Source organism: Sesamum indicum, linkage group LG1 (genome assembly GCF_026168435.1).
Source record: "Sesamum indicum cultivar Baizhima isolate 11 linkage group LG1, ASM2616843v1, whole genome shotgun sequence".
Classification (NCBI taxonomy): domain Eukaryota; kingdom Viridiplantae; phylum Streptophyta; class Magnoliopsida; order Lamiales; family Pedaliaceae; genus Sesamum; species Sesamum indicum.
Window position 1 is genome coordinate 23318019 of NC_142657.1, and position 24692 is coordinate 23342710.

The window sequence follows — 24692 nt, forward strand, 5'->3', positions numbered from 1 at the left end:
CACAGGGTTGATATCTGTTGTGCCATCGCAGAAGTTGGACTGATCTCGCACTATCAAATGGTGAGTTGAGAAATGTTAAGATCACATACAGTTGATAAAAGCTAACGTAAATTATCAACTACAAATTGGTTTTATTTCAATTAAGACAAAATTGAATTCAAACATAATATATATCATACAACAGCAACCAAAAGGTAGAAATGGACAACCAGACTAATTATCCCATTACAGGGCTGGTAAGCCAACTAGGAAAGAATAAAAAAGAAAAAACCACAGGCTGCATGATTACAGATTACTACAACTCTACCTAGTTTAAGGCTATTTCACTTGGTCAGCATCTGCAGTGGGGGGTGCAAGCTCTGCATACCCCAGGGATCTACTCAATATTGGTATGAACAATTTTATAAGCCCTTTGATGCTGGCTAGGACCATTTGCCGGTAAATAGCCATCTACTTACTGCCTTTTTTCACATTTGTCTGAGTCAGTAACATGTGAGATTGCTATAAGCAATCATTGGCGTCGAGGAAATGAGAACCAAAATCCACTTGATCAATCAAGAAGTCCAAGTCTTCAAATGGGAAGCTCGTAGCTGGAGTTGGGTTCGAGATTATTTCAGCAAAATCTGATTCTGAACTTTGCAAACTGTGAACAATCCCAAAATCGTTCACTGGGCATGGTGAAAATGAGAAATAGGACTCAGATGTTGCTGGGGACAGAAACGGAGGTGTGTAACTCGTCCCGATGAAGTTGGTAGACTCGGGGAAGAGTTGAGGTTCCACATTTTCTGAGTCAATTGGGGTGGAAGGGAAGGAAAAGTAAGGAAAGCTCCCCTCCTCAGTATCCAATTCTTGAGTTTCGACTTTAAGGGTTGGTTCAGTGCTGAGCATCAACATCTGTTGTGAATGTCTTTGGCTTTCTTCTTCTTTGTTTTGTATGATGAGATTTTCTTTCTTCTGTTTTAGTCTCTCTTGAATGCAACTGTGTTTTCCGCTGTAAATGACCTCAAAGATTGAAGGGTCCTCGTCTGCTCGTTGCACTTGTTTAGTGGCCAAGCATCCTTGTGTCTTCCGATGAGTGCATCGATAATATGCCCTGTTATTCCCATTCAACACCCTTTATCAGAAATCAACATAACCTTCTATCTATCCAGAGTAAGGTTTTGAAATTCCTTAGAACTTCTACTATGTTTTTTCAACTGTAACCGGAATTTTTTATGCATCATTCATACGTTGAACTACTCGTGGAAAGCAAGTGGTTAGGCAAGTACTATGCATCATTCATCGTTAGTCGTCTTCGTTGGCTATTTTTTGGTAGATCAGTCCAAAAATCAATCCCTATTCTCCCATGATATAAAGCAAGTGGTAATTTTATATCTCAACAACTTGACATATTATAGTACAAAGATTTTAAATGTATTGATGAAAATGAAGATGGGAAACAGGTGAGTGAGTGCTATATTGAATGAGAAGTCAGAAGAGTAGAAGACAGAACATGTCCAAAGTGACTTCATCTTTGGAATACATTCTCAAACTCGAAGTCAAAACACCAAAATTTAACCAATATATATGACAACACCGCTGTCGAATTCCAGCCCGGAAAAGCTTCAATCTCCATATTACTCAACAAGCAAATTGCTAAAGTTAATTATAGTCCAAGAAACAATGACTCAAGAAAATAAATTCCACATACTGAGTAACAATCAAATTTATTCCTCTCACCTTGGATGATTGGCCCCTAAAATATCTTTCTGCCCATATTTCCTCCAATTATACCCATCATCAAGTTGACCTTCAGACCCTGTCTCAGAGCATACCCTCACTTGTTCACTCCATCTTGGCAATGTCTTTCTGCAAATACCCCACGAGAAAGAGTTAGAACATATCACATCAACTTCAACATTAATCCAAACGCAAAACCCCAAAAAAAGAACAAAATGATCCAGGGCCAGAAAAGGCAAAAAAAAAAAAAAAAGAAAAAAGAAAGGTTACCTTTTCTTGGAAACCACTCTGTGGGGTTGATGATCCTTAGAGTTGTGCTCAGACACTTCACTCCTGGGACTACCCTCAATTGAATAAGCTGAACCCAAGAAATTGCTGACACCAATTTGTGAAGGGTCACCACCAGTTCCAAGTAGGGCCATGCAATTCAGCAGCCTCAATGCATTTTCATAAGAAGAAAGTATGTTCTCCAATAAAGAATCACAAGCCTCGTTTGAGGTGGCGGTGGGGTGAAGCTGTATCTTCAGCTCATTTGCAAGCTCCTTCCCTTGGGTTAGTACACTGATGACACTCTTCCTGTCCAAACTTGCAAGCTTTTCCATTTTAAATTTCCAGAAAAGAAGAAAAAGATTGCTGGTTTTGTTTCGACTGTGAAATTTCTATCAAGAGAAACAGTATGCGGAGGGTTTTAAGTTTCTTGAATCAAGATCATGATAGACACAGAGAAGAACAAACTATGAATCAGGAGGAATTCACACAAACAAACAAGCAGAAGGGAGCATGAAAATCTTTGAAAAGATTGAAGTTGATCAAGAGTCAGAAAAGCTGAATATGGGATTTGGAAATGAGGAGGGTGGGAACTGGGAAGATAGATAGATTGTGAAATTTTTGTATGTGTTAGTGATGAATGGGTGAGGAAAGGAAAGGGAGAGGGATATGATATAAAGAAGGAAGGATGTGGAAAAAGAGGAGAGTTTTGACCGAGGAAAGGCACTTGGAATTTTTATTTTATTTTTAATTAAATTTCCATAAAATAGTGATGACAGAATTATCAGAAGAGAGATCCAAATCCAATTGCTGACTCTTTCAATCAATTGGCCTACACTCCCACCACAGGGTGGGTGTGATGTGCATGTGTTGTGTGGCTATCTCACTTGTACACATTTTTCTTTTTCTTTTTTTTTATAAAAAAAAATACATATATATATATATACTGTTTTTGCTCTCTTATTAATTTAAGTTATTTCCAAAAATAGAATAAGTTGGTTGGTTGTTAACGGAATATCTAAGGTTGAGGTTAAGATTAAAATTTTGAACGTTGCTTTTTTGCCAAAGAGGGCTAAGGTAGTCTGTTCTAAGGTTAAAGAATGGGCTTAAATTTTGATTCGTCAGTCACTTTTAGAGCAAATTTTAGTTACCATATCCGCCAAAATCATTGAAAACCATTTAATTATTTATAAATTTATGTATGGGCTTCAATTTACTCTTAAAAATTACTCTTTACTTCTATAATTTACTTTATTATTAAGTCACAAAATTATATACTTAAATCTTGTAAGTACATACATAAGTACAGTATAATCATATCTTATAAGTATACACGAAGTAAACAAAATAGATATATACGTGATATTCAAAAAATCGAGATCAAGTCAAATATTCGTAAGAAGACCCTTTCATATTTATAAAAACTTGTTTGTAAATATTGTGGGTCCAAAACTTTTACTTTTACATTTGTATATAAATTTTTGTTTGTTGGAGGACGTATGTTGTCCATCCATATCGGATAATTTCATAGTACAACACATAATTCAAAGGAAATTGAAGGGAGAAGATGATGGTAATAGTTGGGATTCAGGACAGAAAGAAAGTGATGAAGGAATAGAAGTTTCCATGTAATTGGAGAAAAAAAGGTAAGAAAGTCAAGGAAAAACCAAGGCAAGGTTCCAAGAAGCTTCTCACTCGGTTCCGCGTTGATAGCTCTGCCCTTTACGTGTTTATTTTGGAGGAGTGTGAGAGGGGTGAGAGACCAATGAAGCTGACGTCATGTTGATGACGTAGGATAATGAAAAGACGGAGCATGAGGGGCAGGAATCAAGATAGGTATATTTTATGGGATTATTTTTGTGGTTAATTCTTTGTTTCTCATACTTTAATATATGTTTCTTTTTCATTTGTTTTTCATTCATCAATCTGACAAAAAGGGAATTGGCCCTTCCCATGTCTATCAATTACGAAAAAACTACATTTATTTATAATCCATAATTTATTGCCGAAAAGCAAATAGAAATTGTTGTTGATGCATCACACGTCGTGAGATATTGGAGATGGCTTATGAATAGGTAGGGTAGGCTTATTTCATAAATGATAATTATAATTCACATTCTACTTTATTATAATCAAATAATAAATTAATGACAGACATAATACTTAATAAGATGATATCGCATGTATAATTAATTATATGGAATGTAGTGTACTCAACCACTCCCAATTTATACACTCCTAATCTAAATCAACTTGTAATTATTATTTCTGAATCAAAAGATGTGGGGTGGGGTGGGGTGGGTTGTGACAGTTTGTTTGATAAGTGTAGGGCTAATTAATTAATTAATTAGTTAGCAAAATAATGGCTAATTGTGCTCCCAAAAGGACAAACTCCAATACCATTACTCTCTCCCAAATTTCAGTTGAAGATTGGTACTACTTTTTTATACATTCTTTCTCTTTCATTTGACATTTCTCGTTTGATGGAATATTCAAATGAGCAACATTATAATTATAGTTAATGAATGGATTAGCTAGGGTTTAGGAATTCATAATTACGCGTTTATTGATAAACCCATGTGTCTTCCATATTTTAAACCCATGCTTAAACAACTATTCGTATCTATCATTTTAATTAATGCGTCCACATTATCTCTTGAAAATTAAAAATATAAATAATTACGCCTTGTCTACTTAATGAATGCTTTTCTCTCTACTCTCTATGCAATTAATTTTACAAGCTCAATTGTTCGATTTTAATTCTCATTGAATTTATATCATAATATATTTATTTTTGGATAAGAACAGTCTTATTATATTACTTTAAAATTAATTAATAATCTCTAATCAAAATTTTGATATAATTAATGTGGAATGAAGTGACCGAATTCGATTTGAAGTAAATGAAATGTAATAATACAAATGTCACAATTTTCCCACAAAAGGACAAGAAGTTGCTGCAACACCTTTTGGGCCAATAGAGTATAATAAAACACATGCATTAAAGTGGACAGCATTCAATAATTATATCACTACTTGCGTCCATTTATTATAAGTATTTTTTTATTATTTAAATATTTTTTTAAAATTATAAATATTTTAAAAAATGTCTCCGTTACAAAAAGATATTGATTAATGTATTTATAATTTTAGAGGATATGAAGGAAAAAGTATTAAGTGGTGAATTTCATATGAATTTCCCAACAGAAGAGACAAAGTTAATTAGGATGATTTTCATTTCTCAGTTGTAGATAGATATATGTTGATTACTGATGACGATCGATGTTCCTCTGGTAGGCGTTTCTACTTTTTAGACGTGTGGGGTTTCCACACAGAAATTGATGTAAATGCACTTTGTCTTTTTTTTTTTTTTTTTTCTTTTCCCCTCGGGTTTTTTATGGACCAAGTCAAGAAGTTGAGTAAATATTTTTTTGGAAAGAAATTAAACTACTTAAAACTCAATTTATTTGTTAAATATGATAAATTAAATTTAATTTTTTTTTAAAATAAAATTTGAAAGGCTACTCAGTTTTAGTTGGATTATTTTTTTGTAATAAAGAGAGAGAGAGAGAGAGAGAGAGAGAGAGAGAGAGATTTGAAGGTAGGTGGAAAAATGGATGTTTGTAAGAGAAAAGAAGAAAAAGAAATGGTTATGATAGAAATTGAGAGATGAAGAAAGAAAATAGGGTGATGATTATGATTTTGGGACGCGTCACCAGACTGGGTCTCATATACTAACAATACTCATCATCATTATTAATTATAATTGGCGACCGTACACTCACTTCACAAATACTCACTCATCTCTGCACCCCGCACACCAAACTTGCACAAAATAATTAATATCTGCCAAGGTAATAGGGTTTATGACATGTTTGTTGCAACACTTTATTTGATTTTTTCCTTTTCTTCTTTTCTTCTTTCTTTCTTTCTTCTTTTTTTTTTTTTTTGGGAGAATTTGAGTACATAAATAACAATGTGGTCTCTGGAGTGCTCACTGTGCGATTTCGATTGTTTTAAATTTATTTTCAAATTAAATTATCATTAACAATTTTATAAATAATTTTTTTAATTGCCATTTTTAAAATCAAAATTAGAGGTGCGATGCAGGTCATTTTAATATTTGTAACAAAATAAGACATTGAAACTAATAAATGAAATAAGTGTTTGTATATAGTAAGAAAGAAAAATCAATATTTATGCACCATAAACCAACACTCTCCACAACTTTAAATGGATTAAAATATAAGATCATATATATTTATCCAACACTTAAACACTTAATCTAATAAATGTTAATGGTCGATTTTAGGGAAAACAGAGATAAAAGATTTGACAGTAAAAAAAAAAAAGTGGTAATAGAGAAAAGAGAAGAGAGGAAAAGGGGGAGAAAAAATGAATTAAGACAATCATTATATAGGCTTAAAACTTGAATGGACTTAAAAAATTAAACATTAAGTCCAAATATAAATTTCACAAAAATGAGCTTTGTAATGTGCATCTTTGATACATATGAATTTTGAAATTATATAATTCAACTTGAATATGATATTCTTCTAGATAATTAATTATTGTATATATAATTTAAAAAATTAATTATATATTTAGCAGTGCGGTTCAATTTTTTAAAATTTTAAATTAAAATTAAATCAATAACGCAGTGTGATTATATTCTAAATTTAGCTCTAATGGTCGTCTTTTATTGGTTGGTCAGATTTGCTCAGCTCTCATAAACGAAATACATACAAGTGGACTAGGAATTGTAGTGGCCGTAAATTTTGAAATTGTGAATATGTCGCAATTGCCTTTTTCCTATTTTTGGTGCTTTTCATATTTCCTAAGAATTCACTATTCAAGATTTATGAGTACGGATTCACAATGTGGGATGGATTTGTCAAATTTCGAGACCCGACCCTTCAACAAATTTCCGGGTTTGGGGATTCAACGGGTTGGGCTTGGTAAATCCATCACATTTTTAATTTATAATTTTACAAAATAGTACTAAGTAAATATGATAAAAACAACATTATCGAAAGGTTATATTTTTCTAATAAATTATGTGTATGTTTTAGATTTTAACATATGTATTATATATATATATATATATTAAAAAATCTATAGAATATATTATCTCATTATTTTAATTCATAAAAATATTAAGTTTTTGTATTATTTATAGGTATAAATAAAATGTACACATATTCTTTTGTACATGTATAAATGCATTTTATATAAGTATATATAAAAATATTGAAAAAAATTAAAGATGATAGTCGAGTCAAAAGCATAAAAAAAACCTAATTAGGATGGCAACGGGCGGGTTTGTCCTATGATGATAATTGGGCCCGAAAAATCGGGACCTCAACTCGGACTCACTCTATTTGAGACGAGTTTGGTATTGATTTTAACGGGTCACACTTGGAATGAGGTACAATTTTTGAATTATATAATATAAAAAATATACTTAACTAATTTTAGTTTTTGTATTTTTTTATATAGAGTTGGATATGTACAACATTATTTAAAAATTTACATTTAATACCATAATTTCTAATAACTAGTATTGTATATAAGTGTATATATACATATAATTATTTAAAAATAGGATTCGGGTGGACCCAGGACTTGCCTTGGACCCGACCGGGTTTCATTTTATTGGCACCACCTGGGGCCCGCTAACTTTTGTACCAAACCAGCCCCAACTGCCATTTAGGACTTGAAAAGTGAAAACAGTCCCAGATGGGAACGAGGCATATTGTTCTTGGTTTGTGACTTGTGTAATTACAATTACAACTTCTTGTTATTTGAAACTTTGATCCCCACCAACCAAACACGGTCTTGCCTATCAAATTCTCAATTATGGATTCCATTCTCACCAGCTAACTATTAATAACTCTCATTTAATGCGTAATTCATCCATCCTAACCATACTCAAAATACTCTAGCAATATATTTAATTGTTTCCAGCAAGTAACATTTCAGTCTTTGCATGTTGAATAAGTTGGTATACAAGTAGGAAACTGAACAGTAAACTTATCATATAGAGAGATAACTCGCTGCAATTTACAACGACATGGGCGTGTAGACGTGTCTCAAACAATTCAGCTAAAATGTTTATTCTTCAAAGTAATCACAATAAGTTTTGCAGAAAATGCAGGGGAAACATATGTTGCCTGTGTGGAGCTTGCCCAAACATCACATTGAGGGCCAGCAATCATGGACATATGTAAATCTTGTGTCATGCAATTACCTTCCTAACTACAATTGCTTCCTAACATTGCCCAATCCTTTACAACCTCAACTAAGTCTATATACTACTAATGGAGTTGCCAGGGGTGCAGGAGGGTTTGAGGGATCAAATAACATGGAGAGAAAGCAATCATAAGAACAAGATAATCAATGAACCACGACAATAGCTCATTTATATAAGTACGATGAAACATGAATCTTTCATCATGAAATTTCATAACATGTAAACACAAGGACACTAAAAGCTTACTCCAGGAAGCTTCAGCTGCACACAGCTACGGTACTAACAGAACAACACAAATATTATGTAAACAACCATAAATATGTTTTCAAGTGCTTTGCAAGAATTAGGTAATCACAAGCTTGTATATTTTCACTAGATATCACACTATGTAATCATCAAATTCGTTATGCAACTACAGTATATTACAAGATAAAACTAAGCTCCCAGACGTAATGAAAATCTTTCTTCAAACAGTTTTCTCGTCAAGAATCTTACTTCACGAGTTGCTCACCAGCATCAAGCAATGCCAAGCTTGGCATGTAGCTAGCTGCACTGAAGGACAGCGGCAGACCACAAACTTCAAGATCCTTGATTTCCTCCTTCCCAACATCAAACAAAACCAATTTCTCATCACTTATTGCAGCTAAAATTTCTCCATCACTTACAAGCTTCAAGGGAAAGAAAACCTGATCCAACACAACCGTACATTTTCTTGTCCAAGATTCTACTTTTCCATAATCATTCATCAACCAAACATTCCATGTATCACCCACATTCTCGCGATTATTAACAAACAGAGCCACTGACTTCTTATCAACCGAAGGAGACAACCGCAATTCATTACAATTCGGCCCAAGATTTTGAGGTAACTCCATCAACTTAAAAACCTCATCAACTACATCAAACCCCATAATGCAATTAGGAGGACCATTGAATTCCGGCCGCTTATATGCCAACCAATGCACAATCCCATTCACCAACACACTGCTTGACCAATTCCTGGGCATGAAACAAGGAACAACCAGACCAATACTCCTCCAAGAGCCAGTTTTTATACCATAAATGAAAGCCTTTGGCAGAAACTTACGCTCACTATCACAATCATATAAAATTTTTACAACCTTGAAATCAACAGCCCTATGATCAAACCCAAACCCAACAGCCATATGTGAGAAATTGCTCCCAAAACAGTTTAACCCTTGCAGACAAGGAAGAATCTTGAACTTGCCAATAAAGGGGTTCCATAGAATCACAGTTCCAACAAAAGTAAAGTAATTGGTATCAAACAAACACACCACTCCTCTGCTACAACCCACAAGTCTCAGGTAACCGTTAACACTCTTGAATGGAGTTTCAAGAAGTGTACACAAAGAAAAGGTCTTTTCAACATGAAAAGAGAAGTAACTCTTGGTGTAATCGCTGGATTCATAGTAGAGAAGGTGGTGGAAGGGGTGGGGGGCGGCGGAAGAGGAGGAGAGGTGGAGTCTGAGGAAGTGGGGATGGGAGATTAAAGGAACAAATGATTTAGAAACAGACCTGAGTTGAAGGAGGGAGTGTGTGGGGAGTTTGAGGAGGATTTGGAAGATGACATCTTGGGGGAGTTTGGCGTAGAGATCGTCGTTCGTCATTCTTGATTGATTCCGTATGGTTTGGTGTTCTTGGAGTGGACGATGAGGTGTCACAATATGTTTTATACACACAAGGAAAGCGAATAGTAATACCAAATTCAAATTCTGAAATTTTTTACCAAATTAGGTTTGTCAAAATTCTTATTCAAATTAAATTTAATTAATATACATATGATGTAATTAATTTTTTTTTTAAATTATATATCAATCATATACTAATATATTACTCAAATTTACAGATTCAAATTCATTTTGATTTAAAATTTCTTTTCAAACACAAGTAGAGAAAAGTGCTCCACTGCTCCAGCACTGGACTAATTTATGTCAAAGTTTAGTTGTTTTTGAAAAAAAAGAAAAAATAGTTCAAACCTAATTTTGCCTAACTATATTAATTAGGAGATAAGCAGATCTATATATTTTATACTTATAAATAATAAGCATTTTTAGAGAAAAAATAATTGATTATTATTGTTATGACATTCAGTTGAATTATATTGGAACTAGAATTTTATGATTATTACCGAAAGCTTGGAAATTCTTAAATGTTAATTTCAAGATTAAATAGAATTAAATTTGGTAATTAATTATATATTTAGGGGGCATCACATCAGCATCAACATGTGAGGGAGAATATTCCACTTAAATGCATTTAATTTTTAATTTCCATCAACATTTGGGAGTAGAAAGATATTTCATACCCAACGACTGAGTTTTAACTAGGAATAAATAAATACAGTTACGAAACAGGTTTTCATGGAATCAGTGTCCAAAGATGGGCACATTTCATGTGAGTCAAACTTCATTTCCTGTTCAAAGGGTAAGAATTAGTCACAGGCTTGATCACAGTTCAATGTCCAAGCGTCCCGTATTTTGGCAATCATCTGAGCAGCAGCAGACTCCCTCGCTGCCAACGGGCTAGACTCCCAACCACCCTCTGAGATGAGCTTCAAATCTTTACCCTCCACGGTCACATTCGACATGAATTTACCTGAAAATTGTGCATGCGGAAGAATCAAAATGCAGTATGATAATAGCACAGAACGAAAGCAATGAGTTCGTGCATTCAATTCTTTACCAGAAGAAACAAGAGTGTATTCAGACATTGCATGAGTGAAAAGACTAATGTTTCTCAAACCAGCACTTCTTTAAGTCTTTTTCCGAGGGGCCTTATTTAGTGCAAGTGTCTTACCATCTGATGGCTTTACAAAGTACCTAGGCAGTCTCCAGTTGTTCTTCAGACATATGTACTCCAAGTCCTAACAAGCGAAGGTCATAATAAGATCTCAAGTATGAGAACATGTTGTAGTGATTAAAATAAGCATACACATAAGAGCATTGCTTTGTCGTAGCACATTTTGTCTTTCACGAACGAAACTAACTTGACATGAAGATCTCCCAGGAAGAAATGGGTCAGATAATCTGGTTCTGGTTTGCTTTTCAGATTGATGGGAGGAATGATCTTCACTAGGCTGATGACCCTTGTCTTGAATTTGGGTTTCATTCTTCAGCAGCAAATTATTATTCCCATCTACAATAGATTTGATACATTGACGAGCCAAACCAACGTCACCACCTGAAAATTGATGTTGAATTTCGTGTAAACTTTGTTACAATTATCTATAACGTTAACAAGCTAAGATACAACCACAGACTACTCAATAAGATACACATTTTTCTTCACTTCATCGAGAAGTGGAATATTTCTGTATCAAATAGATAATTATAATATGATGCAATCTTTTGCATTTTTCATGGAAAATATTAGCATATAGCTACATAGATAAGAAATGAGGTCAGACAAGGAAAACAGAACTGCTAGGTAACAATTTAGTGTCATCTTGTAAACAGATGGCTAAGGCAAATTCCAACAATTTTATTTTTGTGTTTAAGATGAAGGCGGCCAGCTTACTAGCACTGCGATATTATGTTCTGTTCTTTTTCATGAATGTTTAATTTTCATATGATGCCATCTTCCAAGTTCAGAAAATTTATCATTTAGCAGCACATAATAATGCATTCTTGAAGACTGCAACTTCGATATGTTTAGAGATTATAGCTCAAGGGACATCAAATAAAAAACTGGAAAGATGACATACCATCCCTTATTCGTTCGATGTAATCTTCATATAATGCAAGTGTATCTTCCATAGTGCAGATCTGAGAACACTGCAAGACAAGAGAATATAGCATGTCTATGTGTTTTTAAAACATTATGCAGATCAAGAGTACCAGAGTTCTCATATTGTTCACTTATTTGTATTGTCATTGAAAAAAAAAATAAACTGGAACTACAGAAAGAAAGTTAATACCAGTTCTAGTCTTTTTCTGTAAAGAAGTGCTACAGCATTCTGCAGGTCCTCTGAAGCAGGTTGACTTTGTATGAGAGGATTCTCTATTACATCATTCCCATTTTGATTGCACAATATAGTCACGTCATGATAATCTTCATTCTCATCTCTGCGTTGTGTATCATTCAGTTTCAAATGGTCTGCCATCTCCACCTAGTAATGAATTTAACATATGGATAAGTGGAATAACCAAATGTTGGACCGTGTAGAGTCCCCCATCTCCACAATCTGCTCAGTATGCTCTTTTTTCCTTGATTAAAAGGACTGGACAACTTTTTCTTAGTCACTCCCTATTTACTTTGTTTTCATTTATTTGAATACAATCATTCCTTGGTCAAAAATAACATTATATTTGCCTCAAGACAGCAAATATGTTGTAAAGGATCATGTAACCATGCAAGGAAAGTTTTATAATAAAATACATTATGAAAGCAACTGTAGAAAGGGTTTTCTCACCTTCAATTGTACATCATCTTCTGGACCATGGGCATCATGCTGTGCAGAAGAGCAGCTCTTTCTCCTGTGATGATAAACTCTAATTTTCGAATTTAGCTTCTCATTTGAATCCTCATTCTTGAGACACGAATTAGTAAAGCCACACATATTCACTCTTTGCAGCCCTCTTGAACGACCAGAAGATAAACCATTGATACACTCGTAATTGCTGTTATCTAAATCCTCCATTGTAGCAGAATCTGTCTTGTCACATCTTTTGTTGAATTTCTGAGAGATATTCTCATCTGATGCTGTCGTTTGAGACGGCCCTCTGGACAGTGAACCATTGTGCTGATCGTCACAATCAGTGTCCAAAATTTCAAGTTTGATTCTTGTTCCCTCCTTTACAGCAGAATCAACAATCTTAGATCTTTCATCGATTTTCTCGGCATTAGTATCTTTCACGATACTCTGAGACAGCATTCTTGAAGGTCCAGACAATGAATCCACCTCATGTTTGTCATTGTCATTATCCAAATTTTCAAGGCTGATTCTGCTTGTGTCTTTTTCAGAAGAACTGAGGATGTCACATCTTTTGTTGAATTCATCTGTGACATTTCCACCGTTTGCTGCACTCTGAAACATAACAACAGAACATGCTACTTTACTGCTAGATGAATGCTTACACTTCTTCTGGTCGCCTTCACTATTTCCAATAGCTATTTTCTCAGAAGAACTAACTTTCATTTCAGAACTGCTGCTATCAATGTGATCCAAGTCTTCTTCACTATATTTTGGTACAGGCAAAGCAGGTATCACACTTTGAGTATGTTCTTTTTCACCAGCCCTCGTGATGCTTTGAGCATTGTGACCATTTAAACTTGGCAAACACAGATCTTTCCTGCAACATTTCGTAATTTTAATACGAATGCACCATTATGAACACACAGACACCCGACACTGCCAATTTAAGAAGACAGACAAACCAAGTAATTACAAAAGGAGGAGGAGGCTCATCGACATCATACCTTGAAAGCCAGCTCGAGATGAACCCCACATAAGGAAGCATGCGATGATACTCGACAACTGTTGTAGTTGCCCAGCTGTCATAATGCTTTTCTGCCAAAGGGCCCTGCAAGCTGAAAGTGTTGCGGAATTATTTTGTTGCAAGAACTCTAAGTAAAAACAAGACCTATTTTATATACTACTGAAGCTTCTCTCATTGCAATTTCCTCCTAGTCTTATTTATGAAGCCACTTCATGCAGACCAGAGGAGTTTTCTCTTACATATTGTATCATAGTACCTTAAATGCATAAGAAAATGAACAGAACCAGCTTGCTGTTTGAAGTGATCTTTCTCAACGCAACACATTATTCATGAAAGTAAAAGAATGAACAGCAAAGCATTAGGAAGTTCTCAATACACATCTCCTAAGGGTATAAAACTATAATGTTTTAACTGACATTCTCTCATTGCAAATACAAGAAGGCCAGCAACAGCAAATCCTAATGATGGAACAGAATTACATCGTAATGAAAACGGGTGAAGGTATCAACACAACCTTAAAACTAGCCTGCCACTCAAATTTGGGGTCCAGAAACACATGTAGAAGAACATTCTAGCAGGCAAAAGGCACAAGCAAGAAAGTCAGCATAACTAACATCTAGGTGCAATTACAGGCTCAGAGAAAATAATATCCAACTATTTGAGAAAGGCAATCGCCAGAATATCTGTATGTCTTCATCAAGAGTCCTGCGACAATCAATAGCAGCAATAACCAGCACTGTCATTGTTACCAAGTTAAACAGTAGTGAACAGGACTAACCTCTCAACAAGAAATTTAAGAGGAAATCTCTGGTTTATGCTGAATGACTGAGGGCACTGCATCATATAAAATTGAGCAGCCGATTTTTGTTTATTTAATGAATATGCAACATGAGTCTCCAAAACCACAAGGGCAGAACTCTCGATGCCTGCTCCATGCAACAGAACATTCATAAACCACTTAGTTCATCCTAAAAAGCAAAAATGTATCAACAGTGTTCACAGATAGTAATTACGATATAGACAATATTTTCAGGCTGATAAAACGTGCAAGTAGTTTTCCTATCAGTTACAACAATCTGAAGCTTTAAATATAAGGTATTATTGAAGAAAGCCTCCCAGTATATTACTGAGGCATCAATGCTTGGGGAAGAAATTCACGTTTTAAGGATAAAGCAGAAAGAAATATCTCACTGTTTTGAAATATACATCTAAAAATTATGAAGATTTAGAGTGATAATAGATAGTGATGGATGGCATACCAGTGATATCCTTCACGGCATCATAGCCCAGCTGCAGAAACTTGGGGTCATCAGTTGATGCCTTGGTTCTGTTTATTTTCCTCTTCTTCGTGACCTTTGCTTCTGCTGATCTTTCTTGATTGATGTTCAACTCATTAAGTTCTTTTTCAATAAGTGACCACACACCTTCAGTGATAGCACCAAACAGCAGCAAACAGTTTTCTCCCTCTGAGTCAATCAACAAAACTGCAACCTTGGATATCGGACATCCTTCTGTGGCTGGAATGTCTTTCGATGCATCTAAAGCTACAGCAATATCACAAGCATCCTTTACTGCTTTCTCAGTCACTGAAAGCTGATCTTCAGCACCAGTCAACTCTACTAATTCACTTTCATTCATCATTTTCATGAATGGGATCAAAGATGGCCTCAGTAAGAGAGCCAACTTACAGAACGATACAAAATCCAAAAATTCTAGATCTGGTTTCTGCTTCCTGTGGTAGTAGTTGTAAAGCAAAACAACTGCATGCATCTAATGCAATGAACAAGAAAATAAAAGCAATCAGAAAGGTTGGAACAAAGGTAGGAAGCTATATCGGCTTAAATTATCCATTGATAGCTGATGCCTCACACATCAAGTGTTCTTACAAAAATGCATGAACAATCTAAGCCCCTTGCTGGATGTGCCATGGGAATTAAACTTTTTGAGCTTACAAACCATGTCAACCATACGCCTGTTTTGATACCATAACCTCATTTTTGCGCCCATTCATGGTGAATAAAAATATTAGATTCTAGTCTTAGTAGCACATGAAAATTTTGCATTATGGGAACATTACTGCCACCAAAATTCCTACATAAGCACAAAGGGAAAAGAGACAGGTTTCCCCCCTTTAACTTACTCGTTTTCTTTGCATTTTTAAAGATTTCGGGCAACAACCTTTAAGCAGTAAATTTCTTGGGGTTCAAAGTCTATAATTACAGTTTCAAGAGAACATAAAGTTGCAAAATAAGATGAATGCTTAAATCATTAGCAGAGGAAACAGTGACCTGTCTGGCAACAGAATTCTGCGCATCCTCAGTAGGAGGGTCATCAACAGAGACCGTCAAAGGCAAGCGAGGATCAACCAAAGTCTCCATAAACGCCTGAACCACTTCCTCTTTTGGACCCACCTCCCATTTTGCCGCCACCCTTTCTGCTGCTGATTCTGAACCCGAACCCATTATAACAACTTCTGTTTAACACACAACAAAACACCCACAATAAAAGAGTAAAACTGAAACGCAAGAATAAACACAAAACGCCCTCAACGAGATAATCATTTCTATGAACAATGGAGTTCGTCAAGCAAATCATCGGACATGACTTACATAAAACCCAACGGCCAAACCAGAAAACGCAAGAAACAGAGACGTAAAGAAAAGCGCCTCAAGAATCGAGCCTTGGGATGAACATTACAATTTGAGTAAAAAGATAAATGCACACACAAAACATGCATGATCAAGAGAATAAAACACACAAAGACACGCGAGAGTGTGTGTGAATAAAATAACAAGCACAAGAACCCAAGAACACTGGAAAGAATTCTAAACAGAGAAGCGATTTACCAATCACAGCAACATGCTCACAGATTTCTTCTTCATCTCTGATGAGTAAGAGCAAATAAAGAACAGCCGTACGTGTCTCTGTGAAGAGAGAAAAAAGTAAAGAGGAAAAGAAAATAAAGAACAGTAACTTTAAGAAGATGAATAGGCCAAAGAATGGAGGCAGGTGAATACAAACAGAAGCAATTGAATGCTTTTCTTGCTGACTGAGCGCGTAGTGTGTGTTTGGTGGTTTCTTGAAAAGGCGCGCGGGGGTGTCTGTATGTTTTCAAGTTCTGTCCGAGGGCTTTATTGTGAAAGGGTCTCTCTCTTTTTACTGCAAGAAGGGCAGGGCCACTTGCCATTGGTGCATTATTACTGCAAGAAATCACTACTCTACTCTACTCCTCTGGCTCTTTACACTGTAAAGACTCTGTCAGCATTCAACACTTCCCTTTAAAAACTTACGCTATTTATGTATGAATTAATTACCTTCTAATAAATAATTATCATAATTATATTCTTTTTTGAAGTTTGGTCTATGATTGATTTGATAAATAAATTTTTTTATTAATTAAAATTTATTAAATTTATTGATATTAGTAAAAATTTTGGATAAAATTCATATTTACCCAAAATAAATATTAATTTTTATTTAATTTTTTCTTTAATATCAACATATTTAATAAATTTTGACTAACAAAAAAATATATTTATTATATGAATACAAATCTCAAAAATATTAAAATAATTTTTTGAATTATAAAAAACTTACGTGTAATTAGATTGAATTTTGAATAAGATCATATTACAACCTCAACTCAACTGATTATTATTCAATGGGAGCAAGAATTTTCAGAAACATTTGAAATACTTTTATGTTTGTTTTTATTACAGCCTGAGAACTACTTTATGCAGGCCTGGCCCATGTTATGACATTCTCTAGCCCAATAAGAATTAAGGCACCGACACCTCAGAAATATCAAAATTTAATGATATGACTTAATCTTTATCATTCCATGTTCTTGCTATAAATAAAAATTCAAATCCAAAACGATTTAGATCAGGATTGGACCAATTATGATAAATATAATACAATTTTTTATGCACAGTTGAAAAAAAATGATTAATCCCATAATAACAAATGTATCACACATAAACATAATGTGTAGTTAATTTAGCTCAAATAGATTTGATTTAAATAAAAATATTAGTCATGAATTACTTAAAAGAAACAATGAGAAGAATGAGCAGTACTCATTCTAACATAATACCATACTCTTTTTTTATTGATCATTGTCGTAGAAAATATATATGGACTAGAAGTTGGAGTATAATAATAATAATAATAGCGTATATACATTTACATATTTGTTGATGAGTACAAGGAAGAGAAGAGATCAAGAATTGTGTTGTTGTTGTTGTTGTTGCTGTAGGGGTATGGATATGATCCTCATCCTGTTGCTCTTAAAACTCTCACTTTTATTTCTCATCAACCAAAATCTTTCAATCTCCTCAGCTTTTCTCCCGGGAATTCTTCCAGCTATCAGTCCCCACCTGAACACACACAACCATACGTTCCATATCATCATAACAACAATTATTACATAGATAGAAATCATGAGTTCCAAGTATATATGTTAGTTCGTACTTGTCTCCCACAAGCTTGTGCATTCTACGAATTATATCTTCTTCTTCTTCAGACATCTTTATCACTTCCCATTCCATACTGCTAACCTCTGCAGGCCCCAATTAACATCATGAGATAGGAGTAAAGAATTTTAGATTTGAGAAGAGAAGAAAGAAGAAAGTAACCTTCACATGAGCTGCAACTGCAAGAATTTTGAATCTTGGAATGTTTTTGTCTACACTTGTTATCCATATATATATATATATATAGCCACTGACTCCGCACAAGTATACGTTTGAGACAGCTATGCTACCAACATGGATTTATATATAGCTGCACTTGCTACATAGCTACATACTTGATGCTACTCCAATCATAATTATTACAAGAGAGAGAGAGAAGATTGGCAAGAATATTAATTGGAGAAGAGGGGAAGAAGTAATACAAGTCTAAATCCGTCTCAATAAAAGTAACGGGTCAAGAATGAATCAACATCATTTATGAGAATAAAAGTTTTAAGGTTACGTGTCGGATGGGAGTAATGGATAAAGGAGATAGATAAAAATAGGGTCCATCTCTAATTATCGTATTGTGGATAGGGAGATGGAGACGTTAATCATATCCTTGATTCACCAATTAACGCTTGTTACAATGAAGACAGGAGGAGGAGGAGGAGGAGGACAAGCAGGAAAGTCAAGTCCTAACATCATCATACATGCGCTGATTACCTTGCTTGCTTCTCAGTTCTGGACTCCAAAACCAAAACAAGAGTGGTCTGGATTTTAAATTCATTGGGTGGTTTCTATTAATATACTTAAATATTATTATTAAATTGAAGTATATTTGTAGGATTATATTGCAAATAATTTCATTGTTTGGGAAGAAGAATATGGAGTTCAGAAATGAGGACCAAAAGAGACCACCTTTTACATTTGTTTGTAAATAACACACAGACACATGTGTGTGTGTGTGTATTTCAGATTGAATCAGATGCTGCCTTCATTATTGTTACAATTATTGATGCCTTTCCATGGAAATGAACTTAATTAGACAATTCTTTTCATTGATTTCTTTTCCATTCAAAAAGTTTTCAACTTTTTCATGTATGTAATGAAAGGAGAATCTTCATGTTAGCCACACATTTAACAAGATTAGACAAATTAAGGGAAACCACCAATAACTGGAGTTTCTTGCTTAGAAACTGCACTGTAACGGAAAAACTGCAAGCTCCTCTATGATATTGTAAATAAACAAATTATCTCTTATAAAAATATTAGTAATTTATTCTCTTATATTTTTTAAAATATAGCAATTTGTCCCCTTGTGTTTTTTAAAAGGGAGTAAATTGTTTCATTTTAATTAAGAAAGAGAATAATTAAATTGCAACTTTTGGAGAATTGTTTCCAACTGAAAACAGGCAAAAAAGGGAAAGATTAGATAATCCATAATCTATATTATACTAGAAAAAATTTTAAATGCTGGGAAATCCAACCTGGGTAGAAGCCAATAATCCAACCCCAGCAGCTGGAGCACCAAGGGTCAGATCTCCTGCAAATTTGGGCAGAGCTTTAAATAATTGTCTTAAAATATTTAGAGATGTACACCTGAAACTGTGAAAGACATACAAACATATGGAAATGGAGTAGTAAGCAAGAACAAAAATAACACAAGGACAATGTTGTTTTGAATAAGTATAAGAGAATAAAAGGTGAGCACGAAGCATCCATCCTCTTGAGCTTGAAGTACCATATTTGATTTCCATTTGCTGTTACCACTTACCAGCTCCGCTACAAGTTCTGAGTTTCCATCGAATCTGGCTTCATTGCAATTCAGAAACATAAGACAGGTTGTCTTGTAAATTGTTCATTAGAATGACAAGGATTGCACCTAAGACAAAAATGTACACACAACGGCATTGTGCTATTCCAACTCCAGGTTCCCCATTTGCTTTACTTCCATAGCTGTTCTTATATCAAGCAATAGGGCATTAGCATCATCTCCCAGTTTAGCATAAGCAACTTTGCACCCTCCAAACCCCCACCTGGACACCCAAAACCGTGTGGGCTCCACGTCCAATTTGAGTAAAATTTTAGCGAATAGAGAATTAAAATTTAGCAATCAAAAAAAATATAAAATTATTTTGCAACTCTAAAAAATTAAATGACTAAAATGAAAAATGGGTGTAAGTAGAGGACCAAATTGCCTTTAATTCCATAATTTCGATTAGGCTTGCAAACTGAAAGGAAAGGAAAGAATAATGTAAATTGGGACAAAACTGCAAAACAACTCAAAAATAAGTAAAATACATAAAAACAATCGATTCAATTCAACTTAAACATATTCTTTATTTCCGTCTTTCTCTTAGTTTGGCTAAAAATGAAAGCAAACACAGTGCATATGACCTCACCAGTTGTTGCGCCCCATAGGTCGTAATGGATGATCTTGATGCCGGCTTAGTTGTAGATAGGCTCTTTTGTGCTTCTATTATGATCGCCACTTGTCGATGATCCTGATGTTGGTTTAGTTGTAGATCGATTTTTTTATGTTTTTATTATGATCATGTGGTTGAGAAAATATCAAAAAAATCTTCATAAAATTTTTTGGAGCGGGTAGTGTTACGTTAAATGAGAAATTAAATTTAATTAAATTTAAATCAATGATTTAGTGTATATAAAAGTATCATGTAAATATAATTCATTTAATATGATTAAAAAATAATTGGACTAAACAATTTTTCATGTTCCGAATTTGATTCTAAACTTCCTGACAAGAGATGGTAGTTGTGGGCCAATCTCATTGGGCTCCGGTTAGCAATTGGCCGATTTCATTGGGCTCTAATTGTGAGCCCATACTGTCATTCACTTTCCACTTCAATTCTTTTTTCTTGCAAATTTACCCCCATATATTTTTGTTGATAAAGCTAAAAAAGTAACCATATTAAATAATAATGAGGTATTTTTGGATTTTTGACAAAGCATGGGGGCAAAATAGCAAATTTCACCAATCCACCTATCTAATTCTTGAAGAAGAGGATAAAATGGAAAGGAGAAATATCTGCAGAGAGGGTTTTTGCTGATAAACCCTAGTTAAGCACTCAAGGTCAGTTATTCCTTGAATCCCATTTTCCCTTCTTATGATCATAGGCATATCAGTTGTAATGTGAATTCTGATGTATTATGATATACTTTTCATGTGATTTTCGCCAAGAGTTCAAGATTAATTATGGAACCAAAATTCTTAATTTCATCGCATAAAGCTTCACCATCGGTTAGCGCTCTTCCATTCTTCCTCTCCTGTAATTCATCATTGCTTCAAAAACCCAAGTCTTGTTTAGGTTTCCCTTTCTTGTTGTCCTGTGAAAAGTTGAAAAAGACTTCATTTTTGGGTCAAAATTTAGTCTTCCGAGAAAATAATGATTGTTACGCAAATTTGAGGACTCATTTTCCTGTTGTAAGAGCTGGTCCTGTGAAGAGGAGGAAGGAACTTCCCTTGGATAATGTGATTCAGAGGGATAAGAAGCTCAAATTGGTTTTGAAGATTAGGAAGATTTTGATGAGCCAGCCGGATAGGATTATGCCCCTTCGGGATCTGGGACGGTTTAGAAAAGCCTTGGGACTACAGAAAAGGAGGCGGTTTATTGCTTTGTTGAGGAAATTTCCTGCTGTGTTTGAGATTGTGGAAGAAGGGGTTTATTCGCTTAGGTTCAAGTTAACCCCTGAGGCGGAGAGGCTTTACCTTGAGGAGATGAAGATTAGGAATGAAATGGAGGATTTGTTGGTTGTTAAGTTGAGGAAATTGTTAATGATGTCGATTGATAAGAGGATTCTTTTGGAGAAGATTGCCCATTTGAGGAGTGATTTAGGGCTTCCTTTGGAATTTCGTGATACTATTTGTCATCGTTACCCACAGTATTTCAAGGTTGTTGCAACTGGGCTAGGGCCAGCACTGGAATTGACTCATTGGGATCCTGAGCTTGCAGTGTCCGCAGCAGAGCTTGCAGAAGAGGAGAATAGGGAACGAGAGCTGGAAGAGAGAGATTTAATTATTGATCGGACTCCGAGGTTCAATAGAGTCAAGCTACCCAAAGGACTTAATCTTTCTAAAGGTGAGATGAGAAGGATTTGTCAATTCAGAGATATGCCTTATATTTCACCATATTCTGATTTTTCAGAGTTGAGATCTGGTACTCCAGAGAAAGAAAAGCATGCTTGTGGTGTTGTGCATGAGATCTTGAGCCTCACGCTTGAGAAGAGAACACTTGTAGATCATCTAACCCATTTCCGGGAGGAATTTAGATTCTCTCAACAGCTCAGGGGGATGTTGATAAGGCATCCGGATATGTTCTACGTATCTCTGAAGGGGGATAGAGACTCGGTTTTCCTCCGCGAAGCATATCAAGATTCTCAATTGATAGAGAAAGACAGGATGTTGCTCATTAAGGAGAAGCTTCGCGCGCTTGTGAATGTTCCAAGATTCCCCAGGAGAAACGCTCGGAGGAGTGAGTCCGATGAAGCGGAAGGAAAAGAAACAGAGGATAGATCTGGTGAAGATGAGGAAGATGAGTGGTCGGACATTGAAAATTTAGGAAGTGATGAATATGATGATGATGATGATGAAGATTTTGAGGATGAATGGGACAATGATGATGATGATGATGTGCCTCCGGACTTCGGTGATGAAGATGACGCATTGCCTAGTTTAGAACTGAGTAGATCATCTGAGCATGTTAATGGCTCAACGAAGAATGAAGAAAAAGTTCTGGCTCCTGTCTTCCCGGATGGCCGGCCAAGAGAACGCTGGTAGACTAAAAGATTTTATATTCCCAAATATAAAAATTTTCATATCAAGGGATAGTATGTGCCATTCGAGACACATTTATTACTGTGAAAGGGTCAATGTTCTTGGTCAGGATCAGGAGCTCCGGTATTTCTCAAGACATCTTAGTTACTGATCGTGTTTTACATCTAAGGTGCTACTTAGTAATAGATACATAGTACTTGCTTGTTTTAGTTCTAGCTTCCTTGTATCAGCTTGTTTATTTGATGTGTTACTATATAAAAATTTTATCCTTATGATACATCTTGAATGTCATAGCTCTTCAAAATTTAAAGAAATCTATTGTGCTTGCCTGTTGGATGTTTTCCCCTTATCTAGGTTCTATTCTCACATTGTTCAGCACACCATATTTCTCTTCGATAATTTGTTTGAATTTCTAAAGTAAGATGTTCACTTCATTATTCTCCATGTACTAATTAATGGGGCAAAAGTTGCCTCCTACTGTAGAGATATGGTTAGCACTTTTCTTTAAAGAAGATGAAAAGGGTATTGTTAGTGGAATTTCATTAATCTTGAGGATATGGATGCGATAAATGCCCTTGGAAACCCTTGAAAGGGCAAACTGTTATCAAGATGGATGACAGGGAAGTTTCTGAAAGATTCATGCTAACTTGAATCACAATGCAACATATATTCCTGTAGAGAACTGATTGGACTGCGGAACAAGGACTGATACTCTAGATAGAGGTCTTGCATTTTTTTTCCCTGTATGTAATTTATTTAAGATCTTTCTCCTCATTGATTGGACTCATATCACGGTCTCAATATGCACCATTTTGTAATTCTAGTAGACAATTGCAAGCTAAATACGGTTCTTACTATCATTGTCCCTTGCTCCTCTTATCATGGCGTATGTATATTAAACTTTTCACAAACCAATAAGCAATCCTGTCCTGGTGGCTGGTGATGTACTCCTTCTGTTGCTAACTTTATGTGCTTTATTGCCAAAAGGAGATGGAAGCACTCATTCCAGGAAAAGATTGGCAATGTTAATTTGATATTGTATGTACATGTGGCACCAATAATTCACAATATCTTTAGCAACAGTGTATACCTTCGTTAGTAAATTCAAATGGGGAGGAGCTGAAACCAACAAAGTTTTGATTTTTCTTTGCTCAACATAAATTACTATTATGCAAGCTACTTTAGTAAAGTTCTTTTTTCTTTCATCCACCCTGTTCTCTTTGTTTTTCTGTTTGCTCCTTCCATCAGTGTGTACGGATCCAATAATAAATTGATGAGATAGCCTATTTTGGCACAGCGAATTTGTTCTTTTGTTAAAGTTTAATGGGATTCTTGTGAAAGGAGATAGGTACATACTTCCAAGGAAAAAAGATGAACTATTTATAAAATATCATATTATGTGCCATATGTCACTGGTAAATAACAAAATCTCTTCAGCGGTGCTATAATTTATTTGTCATAAAAGTGGGTGGGCCTCAAGATCTCTAAAAAGCCAGGATTCCATGCAGAGAAAATCACCAACTTATTTTTCTTGTCAACTATAACAGTGTCAAGAGGCGTTTATTGTCTGAATTGAAGTGGGTTTCATGCAGATAAGACATTCCAATTCGTGTTATTAGGTAGAAAGATTTACCTACAAAGAAGTCTTATCTTACAGTATATTATACCACTAGTATTTACTTTGATATGATGGGTTTTCGAGTGGTCATCTTTTTTAAATTTTGCATGTCACCAGCTCCTAA

The 24692-nt window shown here is 34.9% G+C and overlaps 5 protein-coding genes across 8 annotated transcripts; 1 reads left to right on the forward strand and 4 right to left on the reverse strand.

Annotated features, from left to right (window-relative positions):
• Positions 1-111: 111 nt before the first annotated feature.
• On the reverse strand, positions 112-2646 carry LOC105173493 (putative WRKY transcription factor 41). The gene is made up of 3 exons (XM_011095253.3): positions 1990-2646; positions 1720-1848; positions 112-1093 (listed from the first exon to the last, which is right to left on the reverse strand). The coding sequence occupies exons 1-3, from the start codon at positions 2319-2321 to the stop codon at positions 502-504; spliced, it is 1053 nt and encodes a 350-aa protein (XP_011093555.2). The 5' UTR covers positions 2322-2646; the 3' UTR covers positions 112-501.
• Positions 2647-8406: 5760 nt separating this feature from the next.
• On the reverse strand, positions 8407-9909 carry LOC105173502 (F-box/kelch-repeat protein At3g06240-like). The gene has a single exon (XM_011095264.3). The coding sequence runs from the start codon at positions 9865-9867 to the stop codon at positions 8731-8733; it is 1137 nt and encodes a 378-aa protein (XP_011093566.2). The 5' UTR covers positions 9868-9909; the 3' UTR covers positions 8407-8730.
• A 579-nt stretch (positions 9910-10488) lies between these two features.
• LOC105173510 (uncharacterized) lies at positions 10489-16832 on the reverse strand. Of its 4 annotated transcripts, XM_011095285.3 has the most exons (12): positions 16716-16832; positions 16545-16622; positions 15987-16171; positions 14958-15468; positions 14477-14624; positions 13679-13789; positions 12672-13551; positions 12177-12368; positions 11964-12033; positions 11220-11440; positions 11057-11123; positions 10489-10855 (listed from the first exon to the last, which is right to left on the reverse strand). In XM_011095285.3, exons 3-12 carry the CDS (start codon positions 16158-16160, stop codon positions 10692-10694), a joined length of 2538 nt encoding a protein of 845 aa, XP_011093587.2. In that variant the 5' UTR covers positions 16161-16171; positions 16545-16622; positions 16716-16832; the 3' UTR covers positions 10489-10691. The 4 variants fall into 4 exon arrangements, 3 of the variants coding, with proteins under 3 accessions (XP_011093587.2, XP_011093604.2, XP_011093577.2); XM_011095302.3 differs by having other exon boundaries at positions 11247-11440; positions 16545-16806; XM_011095275.3 differs by having other exon boundaries at positions 16545-16798.
• Positions 16833-17780: 948 nt separating this feature from the next.
• LOC105173532 (MYB-like transcription factor ETC3) lies at positions 17781-18633 on the reverse strand. The gene is made up of 3 exons (XM_011095314.3): positions 18336-18633; positions 18172-18259; positions 17781-18077 (listed from the first exon to the last, which is right to left on the reverse strand). Exons 1-3 carry the CDS (start codon positions 18400-18402, stop codon positions 17921-17923), a joined length of 312 nt encoding a protein of 103 aa, XP_011093616.2. The 5' UTR covers positions 18403-18633; the 3' UTR covers positions 17781-17920.
• A 2548-nt stretch (positions 18634-21181) lies between these two features.
• WTF1 (Ubiquitin carboxyl-terminal hydrolase family protein) lies at positions 21182-23227 on the forward strand. The gene has a single exon (XM_011095326.3). It carries the CDS (start codon positions 21373-21375, stop codon positions 22951-22953), a length of 1581 nt encoding a protein of 526 aa, XP_011093628.2. The 5' UTR covers positions 21182-21372; the 3' UTR covers positions 22954-23227.
• Positions 23228-24692: the final 1465 nt, after the last annotated feature.